Source organism: Canariomyces notabilis (genome assembly GCF_033297395.1).
Source record: "Canariomyces notabilis strain CBS 508.74 unplaced genomic scaffold N656scaffold_1, whole genome shotgun sequence".
NCBI classification, from domain to species: domain Eukaryota; kingdom Fungi; phylum Ascomycota; class Sordariomycetes; order Sordariales; family Chaetomiaceae; genus Canariomyces; species Canariomyces notabilis.
In genome coordinates, this window is record NW_027041823.1 from 2173333 (window position 1) to 2185331 (window position 11999).

Below are 11999 nucleotides of genomic sequence, written 5' to 3' on the forward strand. Positions count from 1 at the left end.
CCAGTCCCTGCTTGCCAAGACGGCTCAGTGCCCGCGCCCGGGCGCTATCCGGTGTCGCGCCTGCCCGGGCTTGGCGTTAATAGAATCCCGTCACAATCAGGCTCTCCACCACATGTACGGAGTACCAGAACTGCATTGCGTGTAGAAAGCATCTCACAGTCTCCTTCCCTCTACACAAGCAACAGATCAGAGGACTGAGCTACATGTACTCAGGCAAGTTACACGTTTCTGAGGTGATTAACTGCAGATCGCAAACTGCTAGGCACCATTCATAGAGCTACCGAGCTCCAAGGACCCTTCTACTTCTATCGCTCCTATGACGTAATGTCATATTACTCGTATAGCCTTGACAGATTGGGGCCCTTGGGTGTATCGAGGCATCTGCATTGTGCAATTTCAACACTATTGCCTAGGTACTTTTCCTGATGTCTTACAAAGCATGCAGCAGCACCGTGTCGGACTCGAATTGATCAATGGCCTCGAGAGTTTGAGGATGCCACGAAGGTCGGGGTTGCCGCATGCAGTGCAGCGGAAGTAGTGGAGAATTAGCATCTCGACTCGAAGAGCTGGCCCAACGCTTGCTTCTAGTGTACAGGTGTCTGGTTCTGTGATGCTCTGTAATAAGTGTAGGTATGTGGATAGTCCGTGGTGATCTGCCTGGGCATCAGCAGTGTATGACGTAAAACACATTGGATACCGCATTTCGGGGGACGTACCTGCCATACATATATGGTCCTCGAAGAGGCTCATGGTCTTCCCAAGTAGTAGTTCAGCAAACATTTCCAAATCACTCTTGCCAATCGCATCGCAATAAGAGAAAAAGTTCCAAAATGTCAGGCAACTCAAACGTCGGAAACAGCCAGATCTACGAGGCCGGGGACCAACGAAACCAAAAGGCCTCGGAGACCGGAACCGGTACCCGGTATCAGGAAGGAACTGCACACTCGCACCTCCAGAATGATTCAAGTGCGTAATCGACCTTCGGATGCTTCACCGCATACCGACGTGGCTGACTTTAATTGGCGAGAAAAGAGGATCAGAGGTCGCTCTCGAACCGTGCAGCAGCGGAGGTGGGTTCGCCTCGTTTTGCATCTTCAGAAGACCGCTGACGACTAACACGAACCTCAAAACAGAAGTCATCAGAGAAGCAGGAGTCGCAATCGGAAGAGACAGCAATGTACAAAAAGGACCCGACCCTCCCTGTAAGCAATTGTTTCTCCCGGAAAAATAAGAAAAGGGCGAGTCGGGCTAACAACAAACCCTTGACAGGCCAAATCACATGGGAACACACCGTCAAAAGGAGCTCAGATCGATGCCGAGATTCAGGCAGAGGAAGAGCAGCAATTGAAGAAGAAGGGACAGAATCTGCCGGGCAAGAAGAATTAAAGTTAGGAAAGGGTTGAAAGCACCCAAATAGATTGAATTTTCGTTGCAACGACCAATTATTTTCCTATTTGGGCATGTTTTGGAGACTCGGGCCGGTTCGACTCACCGCCTAAGTTGCATGGACATCGCAGGTTCCCGACGTTGTTGTGTTTATCAAGGTGCTCAGGCGCAAACACCCGAATTCACATCCCGGAGCCAACAGGGGGCTAACGGATACCGCACAATTGCTTCGCGTGTATAAAAGCAGCACGTCACCTGCTCAAATAATATCCGGTTTCTTCCCTTTATTAACGTGATATTCGCGTCGTCCATGCTAGTCATTCCAAGTTATCGAACATCGGGATCAATAATCATGTCCACCGTAGGCTTGAGCCTCCGCGCGCCCGGTTCAGATGTTGAAACTGCCAGCTTGGACCCCTTGACTCGCACCAACGAAATCGGAACATCAATCACTCAAAACACCGGACCACCATCGAGCATTGGGGACATTGACACGCCATCAAACACTTCAACACCTCCTCCGGAGCCCGAGCCGAACATGGCACGCAAACCCGGGTCGTTTGCCGTGCACACCGCCCTGCTCTTCGATCCCAAGCAAAAAGCCTGGCTACGGAATGTTTCCATCGAGATCAACCCCACGACCGGCGCCATCGCCCGCGTCGTCACCCGAAGCAGTCCCGACCTCCCTTCACCCCTCCCACCGCAGGACATCGACCTCCGCAACAAAGTAGTTCTTCCCGGCTTCGTAGACAGCCACACGCACATCTTTTTACATGCCTATGCGTAAATACACCTCTTCTCCAATAAGTGTCCTAGTAGACCTGCCAGCTAACCATCCCAACCAGCGAACGACCCGCGACGCAACAAATGCGGGACCAATCCCTGGTCGAACGCACCGTGCGGGCCGCCAACCACGCGCGCGCCGCCCTGTTGGCCGGGTACACGACGTACCGGGACCTGGGCACGGAGGCGCTGGGCAACGCCGACGCCAACCTGCGGGACTGCATCAACCGAGGTTTAATCCCCGGGCCAAGGCTCTTTGTGGCCACCGAGGCCCTGGCCAGCAGCGGGTCGTACGAGATACGCGTCGAGAACAAGGTTGGGTTGGGGTTAACTGTTCCTCGGGCGGCTGACGCATGCGACGGGGTCAGCGGGGTCAGGGCCGCGGTGCGTCGTCGTGTTGGGGATGGGGCAGATGTTATCAAGTTCTACGCCGATTACCGGAGGAAGGTGATGCGCTGGCCGAATGATATCGAGTCTGGCGACGGGCCGGGGAATAGAATTCTGTTTCCGCCTGATAACAAGAAGGCTAGGAACCCGGCCGTGCCACTCTTCTCGCAGGAGGAGATGAACGCCATTGTCGGCGAGGCGGCGCTCGCCCAGTTACCGGTGGCCGCGCATGCTGGGGAGACCAGGGCGGCGCTGATGGCGTCGATGGCCGGGGTTAACACCATTGAGCATATCTTTGAGGACACGGGTGGGCTTCTGGACCGGCTGTTTGAGGAGATGAAGGAGCGAGGGACGGTGTGGGTGCCGACGTTGGCAACGGCCGAGATCGCCACTACGGACGAGATTTATCGGTGGTGCAAGGCCGCGGTTAAGAAGGCGCATGATCAGGGCGTGCTGCTGGCTGCGGGAGGGGATACAGGGACTTTCAACCATGGGTTGAACGCGAGGGAGATGGAGATTATGGTAGAGTCGGGGATACCCGTTGAGGATGCCCTGGTTGCGGGCACCATTCGAGGGTGGGCAGCATGTGGCAAGGACCAGTGCGGTTTTAGGTTTGGATGGTTTGAGGAGGGCAACCGGGCGGATATCATTGCCCTGGATACGGACCCGAGAGAAGATGCGAGGGCATTGCGGAGGGTTAGTTTCGTCATGAAGGACGGCCGGGTATGGAAGCGAGACGGAATGCCCGTTGATATGATATCCGTCCCTCAGTGGCCGGCCGAGGAGGAGGACTTGAGTAGAGACGGCTCATCGAGCCAGGGGTGGTTTGAAGTTCCGAGTTGATAACCATCAACTCATTGACGAGCTGTTACGGTTGTGATCGCTCCTTTTGATGCCTTATGTGGTCGGCACGAGCCAAAGCTCGCCCGTTTAACCGGCTTTCTTCGCCGTATGATGACCGACGGAAATATGTGCAACGCTCTGCTAACTAATAGGTGCATACCTATATGGTTCACCCCAAGGCATTGGCAATGTCTCTTTGCAATATCTGCCTACAGGTGTCGTCGTGGCCACCGTTAACGCCCGGTGCGTCACCCAGACCTTTGTGGTCAGTTTGCGGAGCCGCGGATACCCGGTGATGGCCGGCAGACCGTCGGCGGTCGGTGTGGGCCCTCCGGTTGGGTCAAATTGGTCAATCGGCCAACAATGCTAGTGTAGCCAAGATAGAGACCCGAATTTAGGCCCTGTTCCTACCTATGGACATATCTACACTGTATAAGGGTTGCACTGGTGTGCTGAGTTAGCGTGTTTGTCCCACTAGTGTCGAGTGTGAAAGTGTCGTGCAGCTTGCAGGCAGTAGTACCGAGCCGTACCTGCATCATGGCAGGTTAGGAGGGGAAACAGGAACAGGTTTAGCCTTTGGTTCTTTTGGTGTAGCCAAGGGCGAATTATTGGTCATTTGACCCCCCCTAAGCCTCGCCCGCATTCACACCCAGTTCGGCTGGGTGGTGCCGTCGTTATCGTCCGTCAGCTCGGCAGGGCCGGATGTCTCAGTTGTTGGTTGTACGGATACTGCACTTTATCCTGATCTGGAGCAAAACCAGAAACAGAGAGGTAGGGGAAAAAGCAAGCAAACAAGAGAAAGACGGTGAAGAGCTGAACATCGATATAGAGCTGGGATGGGCCGAATTGGGAAATGTGGTGGTATTGGGGTTCACTGAAGGTATCGCCGCAGGTGGAATCAACGAAAACCTGATGGCAATTGACAGCTTGCATCCTGTTCCTGTGATGAATTGGGGGCGGAAGAGCGGCAGATACCATACTGCGTATCCGTACCATCGAATGTGTCTTGAGTTTCTTTTTGATTGTGAATGGCTGTGGCTGAACGACAAAAACCGAGGAAGCGGATGGCACGGTAGCATCCAAGTACCATGGGATGACGATGCCTTACGTCTTCGGAATATTATCTTCCAGACCCCAAGGAGGACATCAAGCCAATTGATTCAATCAGCTGGTCCAGAGTGCAATTTCCCATGGGAGTCATTGTGTGTGTCCCTTTGCCACGCGTGACCGACGATTAGAAATCGAAAACTGACGGATGGCTGTGTGAATCCTGTGATGTCGAGAAGAGGGGAAGACAAACTTGGTTAGGACCTGCAGCTCTCTAACTCTCCGCAACTGCATTACCCCAGACTCAGCCCGCTGGGCACGGAGATTTCCGAGTCGAGGCCTTGAACTGTTGTCAAAGTGTAAAACCACGGATTAACGCATTAGTAGTTGGTAGGCTTGAAACACCTCCCAAGCCCAATATTGATGGCTGTTCAACCAATGTTGGAGTGGAAACGACTCGGAAAGCGCCGCCCAGGTACGGAGTTCCGCTGCCGGTGTGGAGCTGGAGCTCGGAGACATCTGATATCAGCTTCATGCACACGACTCAAACTCAACGACCGTGCGACCGTTTCCTGACGAACGAGCGTTCTCCTTTCATTGATTTGACCATGAAAGGTAGGGCAGGGCCAAATGCTCCGATCGCGCCCTTCCTAGTCCTGTCCCCACGATCGGGATTCACCGCCGTTCCTCCGTCCTGGGCTCGGACACTAACAAGTCTCTTGCTGGTATATCCGCAAGTAGCTGTGTGGTGTCCGTTTGAGTTCGGGCTCACCTTCTTGAGAGTTGCACAAGAAAGGTAAACCCTGGTTTCTCGTGAATCGCCTGAAGGCCGAGCGGCCGTTTTCAACTTGGCGAGATCTCTATGATCCTCTTAGATCAAGGCCAGGGGTTCAACAGATTTTATCACATGCTTTTGAGAGAGAAGAGGTATGCTTTTGTCCAACATTGGATTGTGTTTCGCCAACGCCGCGGCGACTAGACCTAAAAATAAAGAAGCATTTACATACTCATCTAGGTAAGGTATGTACCTAGACGCTCCAACGCCAGAGTGGTATCTTTGTCACAGGGTATCCTAACCATGACGCCGGGACGATGCATCCGTGATATGCCGCTCAGACAATGCCCCCCAATTCACCATGTAGAAGGAAAACCCAGCGAATGACCTTCTAACGCCGCCTTGTATGCAATGCTCCCTCCGGGAATACCATGATACCCTACAATGGAAAACTAGCGCTTGCTGAATAAGACGCTGACGCGTATGAGTGTTGGGAGGACCGAATGATCAAATCTCAAAAGTCTCGTCCTCGCCAGCGAGAGGTGTCCCGGCGTCGAAAACAATGCCCCGTCTCTTCCACCCGCCGCGCCGGATAAAGTATTCGGCGCCGTTGTCCAAGCCCGTCCCGTCTTGGTGGCGGGGTCGGGGGCGGGGCCGTGGGGCGGGGGCAGGGGCCAGACCCCCGGCCATCATGGCCGATATCTCCTCATCAGACCCGCTGATGCTGCAGTTGCTGCTAACACTGCTTGCTATGCTTGGTGACGGAGAGGGTTCCCTCCTCCTGCTGCTGCTAGCTGTGGCGTCCGTGGCATCGAATCCAAAGTCGAAGCCGCCGTAGATGATGGTGTTGGACGGCTGGTACGTGTGCTGCATTGGTTGACGACGTGCATCGCCTTTGAGGTTGTGTGAGGATCGTATTTGCCGTAACTCGCGTGGCTGATGCCAGCGGCTGCTGCTGCTTCTGCTGCTAGGGCGGGCGACTTCCCTAGGCAGAGGCGCCGGAAGCAGCGGAGCAAGGCCTCGGGCCTGTGGGGGGTGGAGACGCAGGGGATCCCAGTCGACTGACATGTCGGACCTGCTGCTCGTGGATGGGCGAGAGTCCAGCGAGGACGAGCTGCTGGCGTCGCTTGGTTTTCTGTGGTGGTTCATGGTGTCGATGTCGGATTCGTGATGCCTCAAACACCTGTGACTCCGGAAGCTGCGGAGGAATCGGTGGTGATGGTGATGGTCGTTGGAGTTATGTCGGATGCCGCACAACATCACCGCTGGAGAGGGATGGCCGAGATTTAAAAGCCTGAGCCCGAGGGCTATAAAAGGAAGAAGAGTCTGAGAGTTCTGAGCCTAGTTGGTCGTAAACCAGTGGTTGATGGTGTTGGACCGTAGCATGTCCAACTAGTTGGTTTGGGAAGTTGAGGAAATCAAGCCTGGGCAAAGCCAACTACATGTAGTGTCCCGGCGGGACGGGTCGGAGACCGTATTTAATAATCAAGCGTCCAGTATCTCTGTGCCTGGACACGGAGTCCCAGTCATGCTGGGCAGAATGCCGACGATCGTCCGGCCATGATCAAAAGGTGTGGTACCTTGCAGAATGCAGCCCATGCAAGGTCCGGAGTTGGGAAGAGGTACGGACTGGTGACTTCCTAGCCTGCACTATTGGGGTGTGGCTGACAACCCCGATCAGTCAAGCGGCCAGCTCATGCAACCACACTTTTAACACTGTTTTACCTGCACACCATCTGTGCTGCAGGGGAGAACACAGGCAGGGCCTAACAAAGCCAGCTCAGCAAAGTTCAGCCGTCAAACAAGTACGAAGGAACTCACTTTTCTGCCAAACTAAAGCATGACAGGTCGCTGTCAGCACAAAACCGACTTCGTGTCCCTTTGCCACTTTGTTAATTAGCAGACCCTTGATCGGGAAACGAACGACTTAGCTACAGCCAGCAATTACTGCCGTCCCTTCTTTGGAGCCTTTCTCCTCAGAAGGGCGCAAAATTAACTTCACCAGAATCCATCACATTGATTGAAATACGTCATAAGGCCTGCCCGCAACAATCTTCCCCGCTGGGCTGCTGGGACATGGGTTCTGTGATGTGCACGTCCTTTCGTCCCGCTTGGATACTTGCCAAGCTGCGGGACGATCGGTTTGCCCCCTTTGGCATTTGGTGTGGGTACCGTTGGACAACCAGGGCCTCGGGCTCTTGGAAAAGCAGCATAAAGGACACTGAGTGGTCGAAAACTTTAGAGTGGACATTTTTCCCGAATATTCTGCCAACAAGTCCCGATCAAGACACGGCAAGCAAGCAGAGAGGAGATGGCAAGGCGCAAGATCGGGATGGGACATCGTGGCCATATCGTGTTCGCCCCCTTCGCTGCGTATTCACGTATGTACAGTACAGCGCCCGGCGATCGCTTCATCAACGGGCAACATCGCGAGCACGATCGTGATGACTGCTCACGAGACCTGGACGCATCTTTTCGGTTGTTGTTGCTGCCTCCCATGATTGGGAGATGCCAAATTAAGAGTCAGCCATTCGCTCCAAAAAAGCAAAGCGCCCGTCCGTTCCAACAGTGTGGTTCATGCGCCGATCGCAAGGTACCGAGCCGCAGCACATACACGAGCGAGGCTGCCATCGGACTGCTTCACGGGCTCTCGTTATTCTGGCGCGTCATCTGTGCAGACGAAACATGGCGGCGACTGACAAGCACGAAACGAGAAATCAGCCCACCATGATGTTTAATGGTGTAGTCTGATGTATACGTGTATGTACGGTCGGTGCAATCACGGGTGTGGCGGCGGCTTTTTCCCAGTTCTCGGGATCGAAAAATTGTCCCATCATCGATCCATCGGGCTCTTCAGATCAGTGGATTTTCCGGTCCCGCTCCATTCAGGATTATTCAAACATCCAATAGGCCGTCATAATGCTTCGAAGCATTCCGTAGGATTGATCTTACAGATACTGCCAAATGCCGACCAGCAACGCGAAATCCATTCTTTCAGGGGCCGTTCTACGCACGCTACGGTACTGTACGTTGCGGTGAGCCGGCCGGCAATGTAGCGAATACGGATGGTCCGCATGGCACAGTGATTGCCAGCATAGATGCCCGTTCTTATTTCTGGAACTCTTGATGCATTCTGTAGTCGTGGAGGCCCAATGATAACCGATTGCCGGACTTCGCAAGCAATCTCACACAAGCAGCTCTGCTGACGGGCGTTCACGTCACCGACGCATTATTCGGTGCTTCTGAAACACAAGGCTCCGCCCATCCAAAACAGGATTGCTCCACGCAATGATGTGCTGTATTTGAAGCCACACGGGCCACATCGAGCGTGCTGCGGTTGATGCGTTAACTGAAATTGTCAATCGCGCTCTCTCGCAGCCAGTCAGCACGCTCCCATATGCGTACACCGTCCCGTAACATTACTTGTCCGAGGCTGCAAATGCCGTAGGGAAACGCAAGAGTGTGCAGTTTAGGCTTTCCACCAACACCCGCACTGCTCCCACCGTCCTTGATAACCGCCTCGGAGAGTGCAGGCCCTGTAAGCCGAATCGCCGACAAGCTGCCTGGCATTCGTGTGTATCGGTATCGGAAGTCATAATCCTAAGGCGTGCGCGCTGACATCTCCAGTACTGCAAAGTTGTATAGTTGTCAAACCATTTTTATCGGCGAGAACTTGCGGGGGGTGCTCATCATGGTTGCATCCATCAGGTGACAACTGTGTGAGTGATCCAAAAAGCAATCCAGGCCGGATGACGCGACACAACCTATACCGACCGAACCAGCCTCTCTTTGCCGTCACCAGTCGTGACAGTAACGAATGGCGGGCGACCTCAGAACTGGGGCCGCGTCGTCAACTTCGTAGGAATCGAGTGTGTTGGTACGCGTGGATAACAAGGATCGTAATGTTGACTCCGGATTCGCGAGAGGAGCGTGACTCAGATGCCAGCCCTGTTTCCGGCATAGCCTTTCGAGTCGTTTCCCGAGTTGGTGCTTATAACACACCATCATTCTCACCAGGTAACCTCTTGACTCTCTTTTGCTCCCAATTGTCGAGGTCCTTTGCGGCAAGCCTCTGTAACAGCGTGTCAGCAAACGAAACCTAGGCGGGCGAAGATTGGCGACGGTAATCCTTCTCAACGACACTGCCCTCCCTCGTGAACAAAGGAATAGTTCTCCAGAAAAGACCGACACTGCCACCACGTCTTGCGCCGGCGCTGACACCAAACGGAACACGCCCAAGTGAGACCACAGGCGCACGTCAAGACCGAAACCAGAGCCAACACGAAACAGACCGAAAGCAAAAAAACAGAGCAGAACCAACGTACGTAGTACTCCTCTCGGATATCCACCTTCCTCCCCCCCTTGCCCACACCCAATTCCTCCTCGCGCGTCATCTGCCGGACCTTGCGGTCGTGTCGCTCGTACCGGACGGCCGTCGCAGGCGTGAGCACGAAGGATGCCGCCACGATGACGCTCATGAAGGGCAGGCCGAACAGCAGAAACGGGTGCTTGGCCATCGCGGCGCGGTACCGCGCGCCGAACGTGTTGGCGTAGGCCGAGCCGCGGAATTTGCGGCTTTGGAAGACGGCCATGGCTTCGGTATGTGTACCTTCGGTTGCGGGCGCGTCGGGCAGTTGGTCTCTGCTGAAGAGAGGTGCGGTGGATTGCGAGCAGCGATTCGGTTGTGGAAAGTTCGAGGATAAGGTGATCTTAGACCTCGGATCAACTGGAAGGCTGTAAGTGGTTTAGCGCATGCCCATGGGTCTTCCGGCCAATCAGGATATATAAGCGACCCACTTATAGATGACCTCAAAGACCATGGATTGTTTTGCCAACAAAAGGGGCACTGACTTTCCTGACATATATACATGCCCATTATTGTGTTGCAGAATCCCAGTGCTCATAGATGAAAGGTGGCTAGCTAGCGCCTGGGAAAGTTTGAGGTCTGATGCCGAGGGAAGACATAACTCACCAGGTAACATTTGAAACTAAATCGAATGGGGAGACAGGAAGCTTCCGGGAGTTGCTTTCCGGTTGCTCAAGTCAAGACACAACGCACTTAGGTGAAATTGTCTACTGGAATGGTCTGTGAAGTGTTCGAATTATCCACTTGCAGGCCTCGTAGTTCTTTCCCAATGTCCAACCGTATCCCTAGGCCCTAGCGAAGCTATCTGCCCCTGACTGCCCTACCTGGCACAGCTGGTCTGAAAAACTCGTGATTCAAAGCAGGAAGGCACTGTAGTGTATATGTGGTAGACACGCTTAGAAATATACCCTACCAATCCGGGTTGCCCGCCTGAAATTCAAGCCCAAGTTCAGGTATCTCGACACTATTGCATTCGCTCGACACTTTTGCCTTCGGCCGCACCCGCACTCGCACCCGCCTCAACTAGCAATTGGACAACGGCCTCATGCCCACGCCTGGCAGCTATGGCGAGCGGTGTAATACCCCAGTTGTCCATTGTATGGACGTCAACCTTGCCAGTATTGAGCAGCGACCGAACAATGGCCTTGAACCCGCCCCTGGCAGCTAAGTAGAGCGGTGTCCGGCCATAGTGGTCCTTGGCATCAACGACGGCGTCGCTCGTACTACTAGTGAGCAGTAGATCAACGATATCCCTATGCCCCTTAATGACAGCGAGAGACAGCACTGTCTGGCCAACGAACTGGTCTAAGCGCGACCAACTCCTTGCACCAACATCGGCCTCGCCCGTATCGAGTAGGAACTTCACAATACCTCTGGACTTCCGTGACTCCTTCTCAACAGCCACCATTAGTGGTGTTCGGCCAAAATTGTCCTTTGAATCGACGTCGGCCTTGCCTGTATCGAGTATTGACTTGACAATGGCCATGGACTCGATATCAACAGCCCGGAAAAGCGCCGTCTGGCCAAGAACGTCTTTTGTGTTGATATAAACCTTGTCTGTGCCGAGTAGTAACCCAACAATGGCCTCGTGTCTAGCGTGGACGTTTTCCAACAAGACTCCCGGCGTCCAGGAATGGTTTGAAAGGACATTGACATCGACCTTGCCTGTACCAAGCAGTAACTCAACAGTGGCCTCGTGCCCGCCCTTGACAGCCAAGTAGAGCGATGTCCAGCCCCTGTCGTCCTTCGCGTCAACGTCAACCTCGCCTGTACCAAGTAGGAACTTGATAATAGATTGTTTATTTCCCTCGACCGCTACTAGCAGTGGCGTGCTGCCGGATTCATCCTTCGTGTTGACATTGGCTTTGACTGTGTTGACCAGGAACTCAACGACGGCTTTATGCCCGCTCTTAACGGCCACTAACAGCGGAGTCTGGCCAGTTTTGTCCTTCGCTTCAACATTGGCTTTGGCCTTGACAACAAGGGACTTAACAACGGCCTCATGCCCGTTTTCAGCGGCCCTTAGTAGCGGCGTCCCGCCAGTGGTATCCTTCCCTTCGACATCTACTCTGCCCGTGTCGACTAGGAACTCAACGACGGCCCTATGTCCAGCGGCAGTTGCCAATGACAGCGGCGTCTTGCTATCTTTATTCTTCGCTTGGACATCAGCTCTGCCTGTGCCAACTAGGAGCTCGACAACGGTCTGGTGCCCGTTCGTAGCAGCCAATGACAACGGCGTCCGGCCATCTCCATCCTTCGATTCAACATCGGCGTTGCCTTTGCCAACTAGGAATTCAACAACGGTCTTGCGCCCGTTCGCAGCGGCCCATGATAGCGGCGTGTGACCATATCGATCTTTTGAATCAACATCGGCCTTGCCTTTGCCAACTAAGAGTTCAACAACGGTATGGT

At 54.1% G+C, this 11999-nt stretch overlaps 7 protein-coding genes across 7 annotated transcripts in view; 2 read left to right on the forward strand and 5 right to left on the reverse strand.

Annotated features, from left to right (window-relative positions):
• Positions 1–114: 114 nt before the first annotated feature.
• Positions 115–799, reverse strand: N656DRAFT_773863 (uncharacterized protein). The gene has a single exon (XM_064814146.1). It carries the CDS (start codon positions 778–780, stop codon positions 403–405), a length of 378 nt encoding a protein of 125 aa, XP_064675249.1. The 5' UTR covers positions 781–799; the 3' UTR covers positions 115–402.
• Positions 800–830: 31 nt separating this feature from the next.
• N656DRAFT_764844 (uncharacterized protein) lies at positions 831–1386 on the forward strand (the record flags this gene model as incomplete). The annotated part of the gene is made up of 4 exons (XM_064813358.1): positions 831–966; positions 1033–1070; positions 1134–1202; positions 1270–1386. The coding sequence occupies 4 exons, from the start codon at positions 831–833 to the stop codon at positions 1384–1386; spliced, it is 360 nt and encodes a 119-aa protein (XP_064675250.1).
• A 538-nt stretch (positions 1387–1924) lies between these two features.
• N656DRAFT_698769 (uncharacterized protein) lies at positions 1925–3399 on the forward strand (the record flags this gene model as incomplete). Its single annotated transcript, XM_064810734.1, has 2 exons — positions 1925–2169; positions 2232–3399. The coding sequence occupies 2 exons, from the start codon at positions 1925–1927 to the stop codon at positions 3397–3399; spliced, it is 1413 nt and encodes a 470-aa protein (XP_064675251.1).
• Positions 3400–5728: 2329 nt separating this feature from the next.
• On the reverse strand, positions 5729–6370 carry N656DRAFT_764846 (uncharacterized protein; the record flags this gene model as incomplete). The annotated part of the gene is made up of 1 exon (XM_064813359.1): positions 5729–6370. The coding sequence occupies one exon, from the start codon at positions 6368–6370 to the stop codon at positions 5729–5731; it is 642 nt and encodes a 213-aa protein (XP_064675252.1).
• A 2631-nt stretch (positions 6371–9001) lies between these two features.
• N656DRAFT_54383 (uncharacterized protein) lies at positions 9002–10301 on the reverse strand. Its single transcript, XM_064810020.1, has 3 exons — positions 10194–10301; positions 9547–9955; positions 9002–9293 (listed from the first exon to the last, which is right to left on the reverse strand). The coding sequence occupies exons 2-3, from the start codon at positions 9811–9813 to the stop codon at positions 9213–9215; spliced, it is 348 nt and encodes a 115-aa protein (XP_064675253.1). The 5' UTR covers positions 9814–9955; positions 10194–10301; the 3' UTR covers positions 9002–9212.
• Positions 9906–10249, reverse strand: N656DRAFT_54413 (uncharacterized protein). Its single transcript, XM_064810023.1, has one exon. The coding sequence runs from the start codon at positions 10201–10203 to the stop codon at positions 9997–9999; it is 207 nt and encodes a 68-aa protein (XP_064675254.1). The 5' UTR covers positions 10204–10249; the 3' UTR covers positions 9906–9996.
• Positions 10302–11560: 1259 nt separating the features above from the next.
• Positions 11561–11999, reverse strand: part of N656DRAFT_54501 (uncharacterized protein) — a 3817-nt gene continuing 3378 nt past the window's right edge. Inside the window, exon 3 of the mRNA XM_064810030.1 lies at positions 11561–11997. Within this exon, the coding sequence (XP_064675255.1) occupies positions 11984–11997 (14 nt within the window). The 3' untranslated portion in view covers positions 11561–11983. The remainder of the gene's footprint in view (positions 11998–11999) is intronic.